Source organism: Ceratotherium simum, chromosome 22 (assembly GCF_057802395.1).
Source record: "Ceratotherium simum simum isolate JZ-2026a chromosome 22, ASM5780239v1, whole genome shotgun sequence".
Lineage (NCBI taxonomy): Eukaryota > Metazoa > Chordata > Mammalia > Perissodactyla > Rhinocerotidae > Ceratotherium > Ceratotherium simum.
In genome coordinates, this window is record NC_141921.1 from 19660455 (window position 1) to 19680295 (window position 19841).

At 56.8% G+C, this 19841-nt stretch overlaps 2 protein-coding genes across 2 annotated transcripts in view; both read right to left on the reverse strand.

Annotated features, from left to right (window-relative positions):
* Positions 1-319: 319 nt before the first annotated feature.
* The window catches only part of BMP8A (bone morphogenetic protein 8a), a 34284-nt gene continuing 14762 nt past the window's right edge, over positions 320-19841 (reverse strand). Inside the window, exons 2-7 of the mRNA XM_087446212.1 lie at positions 18712-18901; positions 18139-18287; positions 9407-9601; positions 8472-8551; positions 7785-7895; positions 320-3326 (exon numbers count right to left, since the gene is read on the reverse strand). Of these exons, the coding sequence (XP_087302338.1) occupies positions 3177-3326; positions 7785-7895; positions 8472-8551; positions 9407-9601; positions 18139-18287; positions 18712-18901 (875 nt within the window). The 3' untranslated portion in view covers positions 320-3176. The remainder of the gene's footprint in view (positions 3327-7784; positions 7896-8471; positions 8552-9406; positions 9602-18138; positions 18288-18711; positions 18902-19841) is intronic.
* LOC147914088 (succinyl-CoA:3-ketoacid coenzyme A transferase 2, mitochondrial-like) lies at positions 14143-15899 on the reverse strand. The gene is given in 2 exon segments (XM_087446211.1): positions 14143-15083; positions 15085-15899. Coding segments are annotated over 2 exon segments (1551 nt in total). The 3' UTR covers positions 14143-14347.

A 19841-nucleotide genomic window follows, 5' to 3' on the forward strand; every position in this document is an offset into this window, starting at 1 on the left:
ATTTCCCCGGCACACATGTAATATTTGGCCAAATGCTTGCTCAAGTCTTCCTAGTAAGAAGAGAAACCCCAGAAAATTCCCCCACCAGCTTCCTGTGAGATTGCAGGTGGGTGCAGCACTCGCTGGCAGCACTGTGGGAGGGGCAGGGGCACAACACTGCCACGTCCTCAGCAGAGGCCCTGGCCACTGCAGGTAGCTGCTGGCCAGGACTCCTTCCACAGGTGGGGGAGGATGCAAGTCCACGCCTCATCCCAAGAGATTACCAAGTTTAGATTTTTTTAGGAAAAGTACAGCTTTGAAGTAAATACAGCAGCACCTCCTGGACACATTCTGGGAGGAGTGGGTTTTTAATAGGCACACAGAGGAGGCCCAAATTTATAAATTCATTTAAAATAAGACCACTAATGGATGCCATTCATTCAGCACACATGTGCAGACCCGGTGCTGAATGTTCTGTGGACAGATCTGATCCCCATGATGGCCTTGCGAAGGCAGAACCAATACCCATTCTACAGAGGAAGGAGCAGGCTCAGAGGTTACACAATTGGGTCAGATTAACAAGAGGCAGAGCCAGGATTTGATGCCAGCAGGTCTGCTTGCTCCAAAACCCACCCTCTCCTGTTCACAGCCTACTTTCCTGTGAAATTGTAGGGAATTTCTGGGAGCATGTTACCCACTTCCCTACATAGAGACACAAAAGCATACGGGTTTCTCTGCCTGATGAGCTGGCATCAGGGCCCGGACTGAACTGTGACTGAGGCACAGAGCACTTCGCCCCACCCTGAATGGCCCCAGGCTTGGCTGTTCCTTTGTGTTCTCCCTTCCTGTCAGCATTTTCTTTGCTGTCAGTGGGCCTGAGTTGATGGCCCTTATTTCTGCTTCTAATGTGTAGCCTTGAATGTAACCTGGGCTGCCAGAGGCATCCAGGTAAACAAGATGGCCTTGAAAACTGAACATTGCCACCTCATTGGCTTTGTGTCCATAATTACCTCCCTTCTCCGAGGCTCTTTCTATTTGATTTCATTTGGTGACCGCCTGGCTGGCTGAAGGTGCTGGAAGTCTCTCGGGAAGGCCATGACCGCAGTACTTTCAGCTTGACCACATGAAAAGGGAGTCATATCACGAGCCTTACATTCCTGTTCTTCGCATCCGATGGGCAAGCAGTCCACATCTTCAATACCTTCATTTCACAAACTTTCCTGGCGCCCCCAAGCCATGCCAGGTTATGTGCTAGGCATTGAAGAGACCAAACGCTGACATTTGTCAGAAGTTTCCCAGCCTCCACTGCCCTTGATGTTGGGAGAAGAAAGCTGTTAAATAGGCCCTGAAATGGTGGGTTTCGTGTCCTACGGCAGCCGGGTGCTTAGGCCATGTCCTGACTCTGTGCGAGAGGAACGGGTCAGGGTGGCAGGCATTCTCTGGCTGGAAGGGCCTTTGGAGATGAAGAGGTCCCATGTTTTCATGTCACAGATGGGAAACAAGCCTCAATCAGAAAAGGGACTTCTCCAGGCACCAAGTCAGTCAGTGGCTGAGCTGCAGCCAGAATACGGGTCTCCTGATATTCTGGGTCCAGGTAGAGGGGCTGCTGTCCCGCAGTGTGGCCCCAGCCTGCACCCCTGCTGCCAGCCCTGCTTTTCCGGAGCCCCTCCTCAGGGTGCAGAGTGAATTCCAGAGATGCGCATCCTTGGACACATGGCCTCAGCTGGGCTGTGCCTGTGGGTTAGGGCGGGCCCAAGATCTGCTTTAAATGACACAGTATTTCAGGGTTTGGGCAGCTGGACTCTGTCTGCTCCAGCAGGTAAATTACAGGCTTAACAAGTCAGAAATCAAATAAACACCAACTGCCAGCGGCTGCTCCAAGGAGAACAGTGGTTTCCGGGAACCTCCCCACCCAGCTCAGCCTAATTACTGCCTGTTGCTCCCCTGGGACAGGGGCCTTTTCTTTGGCTCCCAGGCCCCAAGAAACAGGACAGGGCTCCTGGGCACACAGGGTGACACAAACTTTGGTCACCAGCCTGTCTTTGACAACTTTGGACACAAGCAGGTGCTGACAAGCCCCTGCCCTCGCCCCACACCTGGCCACAGGCTGCCCAGGGTCACAGATGCATTGCTGTTGGTGGAATGGATTGCTCCTTAGCAGGAGATGGCAAACAGTTTTCACTTCATATGCCAAATCTAGTCTGTTAGCAGTGGCTGCCTGGAGTTCTGTGCTGATCATTTTGAAATTCTGTCCAGATTGGAAGAAAAAATATCAGGGTTGATTATTGATGTCTGCCATGCAGAAGGGCAAGGGAAATTATGTCATCTGTGCTGGCCACTGTCATCTGGGGCCACCCATTGCATCCGCTGTCCTTGGCTCCACAAAAAGATAACTTTTCAACAGAGCTGAGCTCCTGACAGTTCAACATGGTGACAGGTAGACAGGTCGATGAATTCTCCGAGATCTTTTTTCTCCAAAGGCAAAATGTCCGTGCACTGCACATCTGCCCCAGGCAGCAGAGGCAGATCAAGGCGGGATGACAGGGGAAGATAAATGCCATTGGCCTAAATCTTGTAGTTCATTCAGCTCTTTCTTGAGTTGACCCACATGCCTCCCCTGTGGTCAGCAGTTTGGTAATTCAGATCCGCAAATACAGAACATTGAGGGTAATTCCACGCTCTCCAACAGAAGTACCAAGAAATGCCCAGTTTTGCACCTGGGAAGGGCAGGCAACCAGAGGTGGCCCAGACCCTATCTACACATCCGCAAACCCTGTAATGGGTAGTGAAGGGCCTGAGGGGGCCATCTTGGGCTCCAGGTGCTCTCAGTTCATCCCACATCTGCCCACAGCCTAGGCCAGCAATGGACATGGACAGGTCCTCAGACAGGACTTTTGTGCCAACCCCAAAAAGCTAGTCAGCACGTGCCTCTGGGGGGAGGGGGCTGGGGTAGAAGTCCGCTTGATGACTCGGAACACCAGGACTGGAGGCCAGAGGTCTGTCACAAGCTCAGGCAGGGGAGGGAGGCAGAGGGGCCTGGAGAGGATCCAGCCTGACCGGAAGGAGGGAAGGGCACAGACATGTTGATGTCTGAGGGCCCCCATGCCAACCCTGCCTCCGGCTGGCTGGGTTTGCAGGGCTCCTGCCTCTGGCCAGGGGCCCGATCCCGGGGGAAGCGCTGCGGCGGTGGGGGGCCCTCAGTGGCAGCCGCAGGCCCGGACCACCATGTTTCGGTGCTTGCGCAGGATGACGTTGTTGCTGCTGTCGTAGTAGAGCACGGAGGTGGCGCTCAGCTTGGTGGGCGCGCAGCACGCCTTGGGGACTGCATCTGGCTTCATCAGGTGCACCTGGCCAGGGAGGGGGCAGCAGGCAGGGGCATGAGAACCGTGGGCTTCTCCCCAGCCCCGGCCCCCAGCCCCTGCCTGGCCGGGGTCTCTGTCCGCTCGCCCCTGCCCTGCTCCATTCTCCACCTGCAGCCGGGGCAGGTGCTAACGTGCTGATCCGCCACGCCCCTGCCCTCCTTGACCCCTTACCTGCCCTGCTGCCCTCAGGGCACAGCCTGGGCACCTGCCCACTCCCTGCAACACCCACTTAGACGTGACGACCCTGCTGGTCCCCAGCACATGATGTGCCTGGTGCCGGGTCCCTCTACCTGACGCCGGGTCCCTCTGCCTGACGCCCCTGCAGCACCGCCCCTCTGAGGTCCCCTCTGCTCCTCTCTCTTTGCGCTTCTACAACGTCCCTGATCGTGTCTTGTCCGTGTTAACTGTTCGTGGTCTGTCAGCCCCTCCAGACTGTGAGCCAGTGAATGTTCAGGGAACAGAGGGATAGAGCCCAGAAGTCTAAGTTCACCCTTGAGGCGGTCGACACTGTTATTTCTCAGCGCACTCTTCAGCCCTCGCAACAACTTCTAAGGCAAGTCTTATTCTGGGCAGATGAAGACTGGGGCCACACAGGCCACGTGACGTCCCAGGACTTGGACCCAGGCCGTTCCCTGTACCTCCTCCAACTGCTTTACCACCAAAAACCAGCCCGAGGGAGGGAGCTATTTCAGCCTCCATAAAAATATTTATCCGGAGACTTGGCAGGACGGGCTGCAGTTGGTACTGGACTCCTCATCAGGCCCCACACAGGAGGGCCCTGAAGGCAGCAGGCGGCTATCGGGTGCGGGGAGAGAAAGGAAGCCTGCTGTGTCCATGGGTGTTGTGGCCGCTGGGCCGGCCCTGGGCCTCCCAGCCCCACGGAGGCTGCTGAGCGGGACCCGGATGGAGCTGTCTGATGGGGGAACCTGTCCTGCAGCCTGGTCCCCAATCCCCAATGCCCAGCCTTGTCCCGGGAGCCCCAGCTCCGAGCCAGCCTGCTGGGAGGACCGTTAGCCGGGCACTGGGCTGGCTTGGGGCCCAGAGCCTCTCAGGCCAGCGCGGGAAGCCAAGGCCTCTGTGGAGATGTCCGGCCAGACTGGGACGTGGGGGCCACTGCTCCCCAACTTCCCACCCTCCACATGTGGTGGCTGTGCTTGGCATTCGTAGACCCATGTGAAGGAAACCAGGCAACACCGCCCACCTGTACCAGCCCTGGGGCTCTGAGTGGCTGGAAACTGGGGACCTTTCCTGAGTTGGGACCCTGGAGAGAGGTTGGCACCACAGGGGTGCTGCTATTCTGCAAGCTTTATCAGATGAGTGACAGAAAGACAAACGGCCTTTTATTCCACGTGGCACCAAACAAATTGAGTTGTGGAGTCTAATGTGCATTCCATTCAATTTGTGTTTGAGCCAGGTGGGAGACCAAACCAGAGGTTCTGGTATATTTTTTCTTTTTTTTTTGTGAGGAAGATCAGCCCTGAGCTAACATCCATGCCAATCTTCCTCTTTTTGCTGAGGAAGACTGGCCCTGAGCTAACATCCGTGTTGATCTTCCTCCACTTTATGTGGGACACCACCACAGCATGGCCTGACAAGCGGTGCGTCGGTGCACGTCCGGGATCCGAACGCCGGGCCGCCGGCAGCGGAGAGCGCGCACTTAACCACTACGCCTCGGGGCTGGCCCCGAGGTTCTGGAACTTATTGGCTCCGTGGGCCTCAGGTTTCTCCTCTGCCAAATGGGCACAATGGTACTTTTCTCGTTTCCAACAGAAACGTATCTTGGACACGTGCCTTGTGCCAGCCCTGGCAGGGTGGAGCACAGAAATGTCCAGACAGGGTCCCTGCTCTCATCCTCAGTGAGGATGGAAGGGGAAACGGGGGGAACATTCCAGCAGACAACCAGGACCCATAGGAGCGGCACAACAATCAAGCAGGCCCTTAGCGCTCCGAGAGCATGAGCTGTGCCCATCTCTGGCTGGGAAGGACACAGAGGTGAGGCGGGCAGGTGGGGAGGAGGCCCTCCAGGTGGAGGGAGCAACAACAGCAAAGGGGGGAGGTAGGAACACACGGCTGTCCTGGCACCAAGCCAGCGGGTACAGGGAGATGAGGGCCCTGGGCCATGTGCAGGGACATTGGCGAGTTCGGCAGGGCAGCTAGTGAGGGGCCCTGGGTCCCAGCCAAGGGTTCACATTCCTCCTGGGAATAATGGGACGAGACAGGAAGTTTCTCGGCCAAGAATGAGGTGGTCAGGTTTGTGCTGTAGTGAGACTCCCGGGCTGCTGCGTGGAGAGTGACCCTGAGGGTGAGCCTGGAAGGACACGCGTCCTTCTCCCAGCCCCCAGCCTCCCCCAGACCTCCCTCCCACATCAGTCCCCTGCCTCCCACGGCTCCTCTTCCTTCTCAGGCCTCTCCACGGGAGGCCAGTCCTCGCCCACCTCTCCTGCGTCTGCCGTCTCCCCAGAGAATCCCCTCTGGTCTCAGGACTCAAAGGCTGGCCCCACGCGACATCCCTCAAATTCACAGCTTCAGCTTGGCCTTCCTCTGAACCCCAGACTTTTGGATCCAGCTTCCCACCCACATTCTCCATGTGGGGTCTAACAGGGCCTCACACGTACGGGGGCGGAAGCAGAACTACTGGTTTTCACCAATCCCTGCTCCAACCCCAACAACACCTCTGCTGCCCGCCAAGCCTCCCCGTCCCCTCCTTGTCCTCAGAAGAGCCCTCACCCACCAGGTGGCTCAGCCCTCACCTGCAGCCCCCTGCACTCCCCCTCCCTCCTCCACCCACTCCCCAGAGCGGCCCTGCCTCCACTGTTCACGCTGCCTCGGCTCCCTTCTCACCACCTACCAAGACGCCCTGGTCTTCTTGTCAGGTGACCGCCGCAGCCTCCTCACTTGGCTCCCAGCCTCCTCCACCCTCGACCCCACGGTCCACTTTCCCCCAGCAGCCAGAGAGAAACTTCTAGAGTAAGTCAGATGATGACACCGCTTCGCTCAAACTGCAATGGCCTCTGAGTTTACTTGGGATTAAATCTACCCACCTGCCACCTTACGAGGGACCCCAAGGCCCTATGTGAACAGCCCCTGCCCCACCCCAAAGTCACCTCCCTCCACTCCTTCGCTTCACGCCAGCCCCCGCCTCCCTGCTGGCCCAGAACCCACCCAGCTCGCTTCTGTTGTGGGGCCTTTGCACTTGCTCCTTCTGCCTCGAACATTCTTCCTCCTCGTGCAGAGAGGCCCAGCCTCCCTAAATGAACGGCCCAGTCTTCCTTACTCACAGACCCATCGTCTTGGCCGCTCCGTGGCTCCTGTGTTCACTGACCCTCCTCAAGAGGGCAGCCACTGTCCTGTCTGTGCCCAGCACAACGTCAGCGCTCACTCCTGGTGACTGACAGTGGGGAGACTGAGGGCCTGGGCTGGGGCAGGGGTGGGGCTGGGGCAGAGGGGGGACGAGCCCTGGGAGGTGCAGGTGCAGACACCACCCCCACGTGCCCCCTCACAGGAGTCGAGCAAAGCACATGCATAAAGGACGGGAGGCCCAGGGTCCGCACACACAGCTTATCACCCCTGAGCTTCTCCAAGGAGGCGGCTCCCAGGTGTCCAGTAAATTCCATTTGACCATTGAGAAAGGAGGGGTTCTCGTGAGGTCAAAGCCGTTTTAGTGAATTCATTTACTCTCACTCTAAGGCAACCATCACCTTCACACAACCTCTTACTAGAGAAACATCACCTAGGAGTCTAGGTGAACGTTCTAGAGAGAAGTCAACCCCAGAATCAGCAAACACCAATAAACACTTAGCAATAAGCAGCAGGACGATGCGCCTCATAGAAACGACTCTTCAGCATTTAAAGTCACCCAGACACTGGGGCATCAGAAGCCACACAATCTGGAAAACACACAGAGCTGAGAGGGACCCGTTTATGGGACTGAAGGGTGACCCCCTGACACGCCACGAAGAGGGTGGGTGAATGCACACGCTCGTCATCACCCCATGGGCACGTGTGTCACAGGAGGGCGGACACGCCAGAGAACACGGGTGCGGGTGTGTTCAGCACACACAGGCCCCCATGTGGGGTGCACGTCAGTCACGTATGTGTTGTGTGTCCAACACAAGCAGGCGTGCCTTTGTCAGTGCGGGAACCCATCAGTGTACATGACTGTCCCGCACGTGCACGTGTAGTGCACGCACATGTGTTCGCCTCAGTCAGTGTAAACGGGGTGCATGCACGTCCAGGGGCAGGGACTCTGTGCGCAGAGTGGCCACACAGGGACCAGCCTCTGCACAGGGGCGGGGTCAACCACATGTGCCGCAGGAAGACCCCACGCAGAGAAAGCTCCCTGGCACCAGCCGGGGTGCCCATTCACCTCCGGGCTGGAGGGGCCCCTCTCCTCAGCAGACGCCGCCCCAGGCGTCCGGGCGGGCGGCCGGACGTGGTACTGACCAGGGACTGCAGGATGGCGTGGTTGGTGGCGTTCATGCAGGAGTCCAGCGGGAAGGAGCACTCCCCCTCACAGTAATAGGCTGAGTAGCCTTGGGGGGCGATGACCCAGTCCTGGGGGGTGAGAATGGCAGGAGGTGAGTCCATCCGTGGGCCCCTCCCGAGCCCCCCATCCAGCACCTGTCACAGGACGACTCAGGGCTGTCCCTTCCCCTTCCTCCGCCTCAGGGCCCGACAACCCACCCTCGGGCGCCTCCCCGGGCAGTCTCCCCCAGAGGCCTGACGCCCACCCGAAGACCCACAGCAGACAGGGCTGGAACCAGCTCTGCCCCCTTCCCGCCACCAGCGCTCGGCATCGTCCTCCGCAGCCTCCGCCCACCGCGCGCGCCTCCTGCAGCTGCGGCCGCAGCAAAGGCACCGAGGCACTGCCCAGCCTGGACTCAGTTTCCCTGTCGCAGCTCTGACATTAATGGCTGAGCATTCAGATAGCCTCCATTTTCATGGTTTTACAAAAAAATCACTTTTCACTATAAAAGCAACACGCTCTCCTTTGGAAAACTCGGAAGACACAGAAGAAAGTAATACTTAAGAAAACTAAAAGCCCCCATAATTCTACCTCCTCCTGGAGATACACTCACGATCTCCAGGTGGGGACTGTCATTCAAGAAAGAAGAAAGAGTCAGAAATTACCAGCCAGCCGAGGTCCTGGAAGCTGACGTAGAGCTCATGCCGCCGGCAAACCTGGCGGCCGTCGGAGCCGTGGACGTCATCTGCAGGGGACAGAGGGTGCGAGGTCTTTTCTGGGGTTCCTGCTCTGTGCAGGTACCTCGGGGAGCTCCCAGGGCGGGGGTTGAATAAATGAATGACAGGAAACTAAATCTTCTGGTGTCATAAAGCCCATCCCTGCAGCTCTGCTGGTGCCATGACCTAGCTCTAGAACCTTCAATGGCTCCAGATGGCTCCCGCGGGCTACAGAATAACCCTACACTCAGCCCAGCCTCCCCTGACTTGCAGCCTGTGGGCCTCCTGATGCTCCAATAAACAGCCCAGGGGACCCTCGGCCAGCCGGTGGCTCGTCCTCCCTTCCTCTGGAGACACCTCCTGACATCGCCCCACTTCTCCTGCCACGCCCATTCCACAGGGTCAAGTGGCTCACACTGAGGCCAGCCAAAGGCCGACTCCCCGTGAAGGAAAAGAGGGCGTGTGGTCGGGTCAGGCCTGTCCCTGATCCCGAGGGGCTCAGCCTGGTGGGGAGACCTTTGCATCAACAACTCTGCATCCTGCAGGGTGCCCGGGGAAGGACGGAAGGCACCAGGGGCTGCGCTGCCCGGAGGAAGGGGCACCAGATTCTGACGGAGACTTCTGGGAAAGGCCTGTGAACCAGGGGAGGGCAGAGAAGGGACTTCTGCGTGGCAGGAACGGTGAGGGCAGGTGCTCAGAGGCCTGAGAGAGAGGGCAGTGGCCAGTCCCCAGGGAGCAGGGGCAAAGGAGGATAGTCAGGAAAGGTGGCTGGAGGGCGACCATCAGCTTGAACCCCACTAAGAGCCTGGAGGGTTCTGTCACCACCCCCTGATTCTCGGCCAAAAGCCTGCGGGCCTCAGACCCAGGCCCACCCCGGACCTCACCGAAGATCCCTGGGAGTTTGTTGGGGTGCGGCAGCTCGTTGGTTTTTTTCGGAGGCCTCCTCTTCAGGGGCCTCACTGCCCGAGGGGCTCGGACGGGGCTGGGGCTCGCTCTGAAGAAAGTGACCACGAACGGCTGTTTGGAGTGTGGTGCCCGTCGCCCCAGCAGACCGGCCAGGCCAGGATCCACGCTGAGCCCTGGGACAGAGAGAGGAGAGAGGCGGTCACTTGAGGGTGGTGGCCCTGCACGTGGACACAGCAGGGACCTGTCTGCCGAGGCAGGGGCAGGCCCAGGAGCACGGAGGCTGAGGACCTGAGGGGACCCACTGTGCCTCAGTTTCCTCATCTGAAGACCGGAGTCCTAAGTCCAGTGCCAGCGCCCCGGCAGGCAGGTCTGAAGGAGATGGGGGAGGAGGGCCTTGGGGACCGCAGTGTCAGCATTAGCGATAATTGTGAACACTGCCATATGCGAAGCATTTTACGAGTTTCAAAGTTATTCCGCACTGATGATCTCATTCATCTTGACAGTAATCCTGGGCCTCACACTTCACTGGGAAACTTCAGAGTCACTCTGTGGTGGCCCAGAGCCACACTGCCAGGGATGCTCAGAACCAGGGCTCCCACCTCAGTCTGAGGGCTCCGAGGCCTGAGTTCTATCTCCCACCCTGTACTTTCTGGGATGTCCATGTAGGATTTGTGACACAGCTGACTGGAGCAGCTGCCAGGACTTGCCGGGCACCTGCTCACTGAGCACTGCCCAAGAGCAGGGCATGAACTGTGCCCCGATGCCCACAAACGAGACCCCAGGCTCAGGGGGCAGAGAAGTTTGCCCAAAGTCCCAGAGCCGGGTTCACCCCACGTGGGTCTAATTCCAGAGCCCAAGTTCTTACCCATTTAAGTCCTTACCCACCGGGTTTGTGGTTAAAAAGGGAAGAAAGAGAGAAGAGGCTGCGGGAAGGCAGAGATCGGGACCTCAGCCTGGGAACAGTGAGGCCTATAAAAGTGGGATTTTACCACATAGCCACTTAAAGACTGAGGATACCAAGGAAAACACACTAATTAGCCCTGGAAATGTCAACTCCACCAATAAACTATCTTCCTGTACCTCTCCGTATTTCCAAATCACCTCTTGATGTTTTAATTGTCAAGCAATAAAATAACAACTGTAAAGAAACTTGAGAAAAAATATCACTCATAAACCCCCTTCCCCACTCCAACATATCATTTTCATTTTTCTGGGATATTTTCATGTGTCAATTTAAGTTTTACACAATTGTCAGCACAGCAATGAAGTCTGTGTTTTTTCAAATATTTTTTTTCACATAAACATTTTCCTGGTTAAAATAAGTCTCAACTATAAACATTTCAAATGTATAAAATTCCTTTGAGTAGATACGCCATAATATTTAATATTAGCTTATCTTTAGACATTTAGGTTATTTCCTGCCTTTCATTATGAAGATGAGAATGTGATAGAACCTCTTCATTTTCTTTTCCTCTGGAATTTTTCTATACTAGACCACAGGAGCATGATGACTAACTCATTTTTATGTTTCTTAAAACATAGTGCCAATTGTTCTACTTCCGTGTACATTTCGCCTCGATGTAGCAACACTGATACACACACACGTACAGGCGCACATATGTATGTGTACACACACACACGCATGCATTTATAGAGAGATCATACATATGTACACACACATAAATATACATATTTGTTCCATTAGCAGGTCTAATATGATCCTCCTTTATACATTACAGGTCAAGGACACTGCCTGCCCCACCCAGTCCTTCTCTAAGGTCAGCCCTGAAACAGCTGTGCTTTAGCCTGGTGTCCACAGGCCATAGTTGACTGAACAACTAATCAATCCAGAGACTAACCTTTGACCTATGACATCACCTGCCACAAACAAATGCGCTGGGCCCATTAGAGGCTCCACTCAGGAATGATCCCGCTGAGACAGGAGCTGCAGGAGGTGACCTGGAAGGAGCCCAGAAAGAAGCCACTCAGGAGAGCGTGGGTCACGGCAAGTCACAGTCATGGGGAAGCAGCAGAACCAAGAGGACACAGAGACACATGAAAGCCCTGCTGAGCAGAGGGAAACGGCCAGTGAGGCCACGACGAGGCGGCCGTGGAGCGGATGGGAGCAGGCGGCCGAGTGTCGGCACCGCGGCCCTGGAGTGGAGCTCCACAGCCACACTGACACACAGCGATGGCCTCGGCCCTGAGCAGCCTTCCAGGCCTGTGTGTGCCACTGCCCTGTCAGCTTATCCAGGTCCCCATTTTACAGACACAGAAACTAAGGCCCAGAGGGCAGCAACTGTTCAAGGTCCCAGAGCAAGCTGCAGCAGAGCCAGAATTGTCCTTCCTTCCGCCAGCAAATGGTGCAGAGGCCTGGCTGGGGGGTGTGGGGGGCAAGGGACTGACTCCTGGTCTTCTTGCAGAAGTCCTATCTGGCAGGCCTGGAAAAGGACCCCCTGGCCCTCCTTCCAGAACCCAGAGCTCCCCCTTCCCCATCAGCTCTGCTTTTTGCCCCACCCATCCTGGGCAGGGCTCCCTGCCTCAGCTGCTGCAGGGAAGGCCTGCGCTGTCTAGGTGGTGGGCTCCCAGGCTGCCCAGCTCTGGCAGGCCCCTTTCCAGAAAGGCAGAGGCGGGAGCTTCAGGAGCCTCTGGGGCCCAGGGCCCCTGCCTCTAGACCTGACCTTGTGAGGCTGCTGCCAGGCATGCTGTCCCCTTTGCAGTTGACGGGGTATGTGCGGCCACGCCTCGTGATCTGGGCCACACTGGCCTCCCCCTTAGACCCCAATGGAAGAGGCTGCTCCTCGGGGCCAGGTGGACCACATGAGACCTCCAGCCTCACCTCACTTCTCAGTTGGCCCATCAGGGCCCAGATGTCTTGGCAGCCCACCTGCCTTATCCTGACCCTTGACAGGTGGTCAAGTCCTAATTCATACCCCTTCCCCAGCTGTGCCAGGCCAAGATTGCTCCCATCTCTCCTCAAGCCTTCTTTCTGCTCTGGGCGCCACCTGGCCCTTCCCTGCAGCCCCTGCCCCACCACAGCCTGCAGTCATGGATGTGACCATGGTGTCATGTTGAAGGACAATCAGGACACTGGTTGAAACTCTTGGAGGGAATCCCAGCTGTGGACCAGGTCAGCTTTTGTCCCTGAGGTTACTTCCTCATCACAAGGGAATGGGGAATTCAATCCTTTTCCTTCTTTGTACTGTCTTAACAGCCCTCCAACTTGTCTGCTTCTGGAAAGCTCTGCCTGTTCCATGCTGCTGCTGGGAAACTTCTCCTGACACCCAGGGCAGATCAGGCCCCCTCCCCAGAAGCCCCAAAAGGTGAAGGTGCCCCACTGTCCACTTGATGACATTCCATCCCACCCCCCACGTGGTCATGGTCCCTGGCCACTTCCCCCCACACCCCAGGCTGTCCCCTCAGTGAGCACTGTCTCTCCCTCTCCATCTCCCCATTCCAGGATCTGGCCCTTCCTTCGGGGTGAGGCCCCAATGAGACCTCTCTGAAACGCCTTCCCTGACCAGCTAGAACTTTCTGTTCTTACCAACATGCTCCCACCCGTCGGTTGTGTTTACTCCTAGAGCTACACTGAGAAAGTGCATGCTCCATGTCAGGCCTGGTTTTTAACACTTCACACACACACACACACACACACACAGAAACTCATTATTTCCTTTTTAGTCTTTGAGACTATGGATTCGGGATGAAATACCCCACAGTCCCTCTGGGTTATATTAACAAGAGGCCAGTCTGGGCTCCAGGACAAAGGGGAAGGATCTAAGTGTCTGTTCTGGACGACACAAGAACACTACGATTTCAGATGAGGAAACCCACTTAGGTCCATCGGTTAGGTTTCTAGAACTCCTCCTGTCATAAGCCTCAGCCTTTGGCAACACACAGGTGGACGTTATTCACCGAGGAAACTTCCTGCTGGAAGTCAGCACCAACAGTCTCCCCTTCAGTCGCTCCTGTTACCAGTCACTGTCCCACTGGGACCGTCTTGCTTTCCTTCTAGAGACATCTATTTAGCTACGAGGAGGAGACATGTTGGGGGAGGAGAAGGTGAGGCTACAGGGAAACAGAACTTAGCAACAAAATGAAAGGCCCCAGAAGAGAAGGCAGAGGCCAAAGGAAAAAAGTTTTCATCCAATAGCGTTTCTTCCAATCACAAATTCACATTCATGCCATGTACTTTTTTTTTTTTGTGAGGGAGATCAGCCCTGAGCTAACATCTGTGCTAATCCTCCTATTTTTGCTGAGGAAGACCGGCTCTGAGCTAACATCTATTGCCAATCCTCCTCTTTTTTCTCCCCCAAAGCCCAGGTAGATAGTTGTATGTCATAGTTGCACATCCTTCTAGTTGCTGTATGTGGGACGCGGCCTCAGCATGGCCGGAGAAGCGGTGCGTCGGTATGCGTCCGGGATCCGAACCCGGGCCACCAGCAGCGGAGCGTACACTTAACCGCTAACCCACCAGGCCGGCCCCATGCCATGTACTTTTCACATTACTAGGAACATGGTGCCTTAGGTATACCCCAGGTGGAGTTATCCCTCCTCATCATTTTTACATTTCATGATTTACTCATGAGGGAAGCATTTCAATGAAATGGGTTTCAATGAAACCCTGCCTGTGGGATCATCTCAAGCTGCAGAGAATTGAACATGCACAGACCGTCCTCGGTCACGTAGCAGAGTTTTCTCAGCACTCACAGAACACACACGATAAACTTCTATGTTCCCTTTTGTTTTTAATTAAAGTCATATCCCTCTGGAGAGAACAAAGTCAGCAAGTCTGAGATGCCAGGAGAAAGCTGGTCAGACTGCCTGTGACACGTATACATGTGGTTCTCGACTTCCTTTGGATGAAATCCCGCGAGGTTAACGTGACAGACACGCTCTGTGACAAGGTCTTCTCCCGGTTAGGCTGCCACCTGCTGCATGGGTCTGAGATTGGGAGAGACGGCAAAGGTGCTCCCCGTGCTCTTCTTGATGTCCTCCACCGTCAGGCCTTCCCAGAGCTCGGTCAGCGTCAGCCCTCTCTTCTCGTGCACGTCAAACACGGCCTTCTCCGTGATGATTCGGTCCACACACCGCTTCCCGGTCAGGGGCATCGTGCACTTCTCCACGATTTTGGGTTCGTTGGCCTTGGTGCAGTGCTCCATGGTGACCACCACTCTGGTCTTGGTACTGGACACCAAATCCATCGCACCCCCCATGCCTTTCACCCTCTTTCCGGGGATCATCCAGTTGGCCAGGTCGCCGTATTTGGAAACCTGCATGGCTCCCAGCATGGTGAGGTTGATGTGGCCTCCTCGGATCATGGCAAACGAGTCATCACTGGAGAAAAAACAGCCCCCGGGGAAAATGGTGACCGTTTGCTTCCCAGCGTTGATGAGATCTGCATCCACCTCATGTTTTAGTGGAAATGGACCCAAGCCCAGGACACCATTCTCACTGTGAAGATGAACAGTTATATCCGGGCTGATGTAGTTGCTGGCCAGAAGAGGGATTCCTATGCCCAAATTGGCATACATGCCATCCTCAAATTCAAGAGCTGCCCGTTTGATGATTCGTGTCCGTATATCTTCTGCAGACTTGGCTTTTCCATCTTCCTGCTTCCGGACTGTTAAACGCTCAATTCTTTTCTCATATTTTTCCCTGTATGACGCGATCTACATAAATGTTAGGAACATGGATGTCTTCTGGGGCAAACGACCCCACATCCACGATTTCTTCAACTTCTACCACTGAGGTTTCCGCAGCTTTGCACATGGGCACGTTGAAATTCCGGGCGCTTCGCCTGAAGATGACGTTTCCTGCGCGGTCGGCCTTCCACCCTTTCACCAGAGCGAAGTCCGCCGTGATGGCGTGCTCCAGCAGGTAGTGGTGCCCGCGAAACTCCCTCACCTCTCTCGGCTGGCTCAGGATGGCGATGTGGCCGTCCTGGAAGTACCTGATGGGGGCGCCGCCTTCCTGCACCAGGGTCCCGTAGGCCGTGGGCGTGTAGAAGGCGGGCACTCCGGCCCCACCGGCGCGGATTCGCTCGGCCAGGGTGCCCTGGGGCGTCAGCTCCAGTTCCAGCTCGCCCGCCAGGTACTGCTGCTCGCACAGCGCGTTCTCTCCCACGTAAGAGCAGATGATGCGGGTGATCTGCTTGGTCCCCAGGAGCAGCCCCAGCCCGAAGTCGTCCACCCCCACGTTGCTGCTGACGACGGTCAAGTCTTTCACGCGGGTCTTGAGCAGCGCCCCGATCAGGTTCTCCGGAATCCCACAGAGCCCGAAGCCCCCGACCATGATCCTCGCCCCGTCGGAGATGTCTTTCACCGCCTCCACGGGATCCGTGTAGAATTGGGCGCGGGCACGAGCGCTGGTGGCGAGGCCGCGCACTCCGCCCTGGGCCACCGCGCGCCCCGCGCGGCCGGCGGGGACGCAGCGCCCGAGCGCCGCCGGGAGGAGCCGCAGCGCCGCCATCGTCCGCTCACGGCTCCGGGCCCCGGCGGGGACAGGACGGCGACCGTGTGCGCCCTGGGCCGCCGCCGCCGCCGTCACAGAGCAGAGAGGACGCGCGGGCGGTGACGTGCCGGCCCGGCTGGGCCCCCCAGGTCCCCGGGGACTCCGTCTCTGCGCTCCGAGGGCACCCGAGGCGCCCGGTCTCCCGGCCGCGAAGGCGGAAGACGGCGGGACCCGGCCCCGGACTGTCCGGCCCCACGGCGAGGGTGCCGCGCCCGCGCCGCCCGCCCTGGACCAGGACCGGGCCCGGGGCGCACGGAGGCCCCGAGGCGGCGACACTCGGGACTCGGCCGCGATTTCCTTCCTTCTCCATCGCTACCCTCCTTCCCCAGCTGACCTGCTCCAGTGCCAGGGCTCTAAATCCACCGACGTGTCAGGGGTCCCCACCCCTGCATCTCCAGCACTCACCTGTCCTGGAGCGACATTTCCACATGGACGTCCACCAGGTCTCTCAATGTCACCGCCAACAGACAACCTTGTTTCCTACCTCAGACCTGCCCTCTATTTCTCCCCAACTCAGGCAAAAAAAAAAAAAAAAATCTAATGACCGCCCCCCCTCCGCGCGCCTCAGTCCCCATATTACCACGATTCCTCTCTCCACTGTCCTCCATTTCCCTGCTGCCCACAAGCCCCGCACAGCGCTCACCTGCGCCCAGTGTGGCTCCGGGGCCTCTCTGACCACTCCTGTCCCCACAGTCTACTCCCCACTGAAGTCAGGGGGCTTTAGTTTACATATAGGACAAAGTCTTTTTGTTTTATTATTTATTTATTTATTTGTTTGTTTGTTTGTTTATTTATTTATTTTTACAATAGTTGAGATTTACAGAAAAATTGCAAAGATAGTACCGAGAGTTCCCATATACACGGACCCGGTTTTTCCTGGGAAATGTTAACATTTAAATCACTCTGGCATAGTTGTCACAATTCCTGAACCAATACTGGTATCTTATTACTAACTAAACACGATGCATTCAAATTTCATTAGTTTTCCCCAGTGCCCTTTTTCTCTTGCAGGAACCCACATGGACTTTAGTCATTACAACTCCTTAGGCCCCTCTAGGCTGTTACAATTTCTGACTTGCCTTGTTTTTGATGACCTTGACAGTTTTGAGAAGTATCTGTCAGGTATGCTGTAGAATGTCCTTCAATTTGGGTTTGTCTGATGTTCTTCTCAGGGTTATGGGTTTTTGGGGGAAAGACCACCGAGGTGAAGTGCCATTCTCATCATCTCAGGGGTACACAGGATCTACCTATTCATGTGCACCTGGATCACCTGGCTGAGGTCGTGCTGGTCAGGTGTCTCCACTGTCAAGTGACTTCCCCACCCAGGCCATACTGGACTTTTGGGAAGCAAGTCACTAAGCGTAGCCCACACGGAAGGGGTGGGAGTGATGCTACACCTCCCTGAGGGGGAGTGTCTCAGAGGTTCTTTTATAAAAACCTGAGTCAGGTCCTGTCATCCTCCACTCTATTAAAGACAATAAGCTACTCCAAACACTCCAACCCCTTGCCCTGTTTACCCTAATTCAGAATGTCCCTGCTCACCTCTCTCAATCTCATCACCTCCCCATCACTCCCTGGCCTGCTCTGCTCCAGCATGGTGGCCCCTTACTGTAGCTCAAACATGCCAATCTTGTGCCCACCTTCGGTTTTTCTATGCCCATTGCCTGGGATAAAGGAGGCTTCCCCCTCAGGTACCTGTTAATGAATGAATGAATGAATGTGTGAATCCTCATTCTACAGATGAGAAAACTGAGGCTTGGAAAGGTAAGTGACCTGCCAAGGTCTCCAAGTTAGAAAGCTGCAGAGCTGGGATTCCAACACAGGCCTCTCTGACCAGAGCCTGAGGGTGTCACCACTCTGGCCCCGCCCAGTACGGAACTGGGGGCTGCTCCAAAGAGTAGCAAGAATCGCCATTTCTTGGGGAGGGAAAAATAGGACTCGCTCTCTTAGCAACTCAAATGCTGGTTCTGCATAAGGAGAGGAGGAAACCACGCTGGAGGGGGCGTCCTGCTGTCCCGCACTGTGGGAGCCTCACCCTCTTTACCCCGTGGAGCCCCGCAGTGGGGAGGGATTATCACCCAGCGGCCCGGCTGAGAAAGGTGCAGCCTCCAGCAGATGAGGCTCCAGCTGCATCTGCTGCCAGCAGCATTGGAGGAGCCCCCAGGAGAAGGCCCGCTGCCCGAGCCCCGAGTCTTACCATCCTCCGTTTCCACATAGAGCCGGAGTCCCAGGTCCTTGTTACGGTTCAACAACCAGTGGTCGCTGGCTGCTGTCACGTCCAACACCAGCCAGCCCTCGTCCCCAGCTTGGAGCGTCTGAAGATCCAAAAAGAACAAGTCAGACTCCCTGTGGACACGAAAGAACAATTAACCGAGGGCCGGCACAGCTGTCTTTGTGTTTCCAGTGCCCACCTGGGGACCACCAGTGGGGCATCTACCGCCTGGCTCTGGGCTGGGCGCCTGACGCGTCTTATCTCACCGTATCTGCCATTCAAAGGTGTTACTGTGCCCGTGTACAGAGGGGAAACTGAGGCTCAGGAGCTCAGTGACCCGTCCAAGGTCCCACAGCTAGGACGGCAGGGCAGAGGCTTGAAGCCAGGACTGATGCTGGGCCTCTCTCACGGTGCCGGGGGCCTCGGGCCAAGCATCTTCCATCTGTGAGGGTGTGCTCCCCAGGAAGCTCCCCTTCTGTGCTCCGGGAAATGTCCCCCCAGGGCTGGGCCGACACACCGCCAGAGGCTTGACCGGGAGGCAGGGCGCGGGGCAGGCACCTGTTGGCCCGCTCCCTGACCACCTCGAACATGCTGACGTGGAGGGTCCTGTTGAGTGGGTGGGTGCTGGGCAGCTTGTAAATCCGGAACTCAGCAGCTGTGACCGCCTCCCCCGCCGGGATCTGGGTCAGGTCAAAGCGGAACTCCTTCCAGTGGGGCTCCTGGTGGCCCAGGGCATGGTCGAGCTCCACTGCAAGACAAAACAGGGCTGGCAGTCACACGTGATTCTGGGCTCAGGGTCTGGGGTGGGCAGAGCCGGGTCGGAGCCAGGGGCCTGGGCGGCCTGGGTGGGGCTGGCTCCTTCCTCTGCACATGGGCTCACTCCCAGGCTCTGCCTCCTGGGTGCTGAGAGGGCTCCATGAGCCTATGGTGAGGCCCCCAGCACAGAGCCCGGCACACGGTGGGTGCCAACAAGGGCAGCTTCCATTTCTGGCCCCCAAGCCCCAAACCCAGCCTGCCCCGCTCAGCCCCTGCTGGCTCTGGCATCCACACGTGAGGCAGAGGATGGGTCCCTCCTCTGGGGAGATGGACATCAGACCCAAGGCAGAAAAGGACCACGGTGGTGGGCAGGGACATAACTGAGCACACTTCAGGGGGACGGGGGTCTCCCAGACTCTGCTGATGTGCGTGGACGGGAGATGGGGGGAGAGGGAGTGCTTGCGGCTGTCACTGGAGCTGGGCCTTGAGGGGTGAGAATGAATTTGCCACGACGTCAAGGGAGAAGGACACTGCGGAGGAGGGACCAGCATGAGCAAAGGCCCAGAGCTGAAGAACGGACGGCACAGCAGGGACATCAACAGCCATGAAACACAGCAAAGGGCGAAAGGAGGCAGGTACCTTTTTGGAACAAGCTGAAGGAGGAAGGAGGGCCGGAGGGAGGCATGGAAAGGAACAAGAAGAAGCAAAACAGGAGTGACAGCTCCTGGAGAGGCCCCGTCAAGTGCTGGGAAGTCAGAGGGTCCCACAGTGTGGTGGGATCTGAGCAGCTTCCTGGAGGAGGTGACATCTGAACTGGCCTTGAAGGATGGAACAGAGTCTTGGCGGGTGGAGAAGGGGGTGGGGAGGGCGTTCCAGGCAGAGGGGATCTTGTATGCACAGGTGTGGGGGTGCTGGGGCCACCCACATATCAG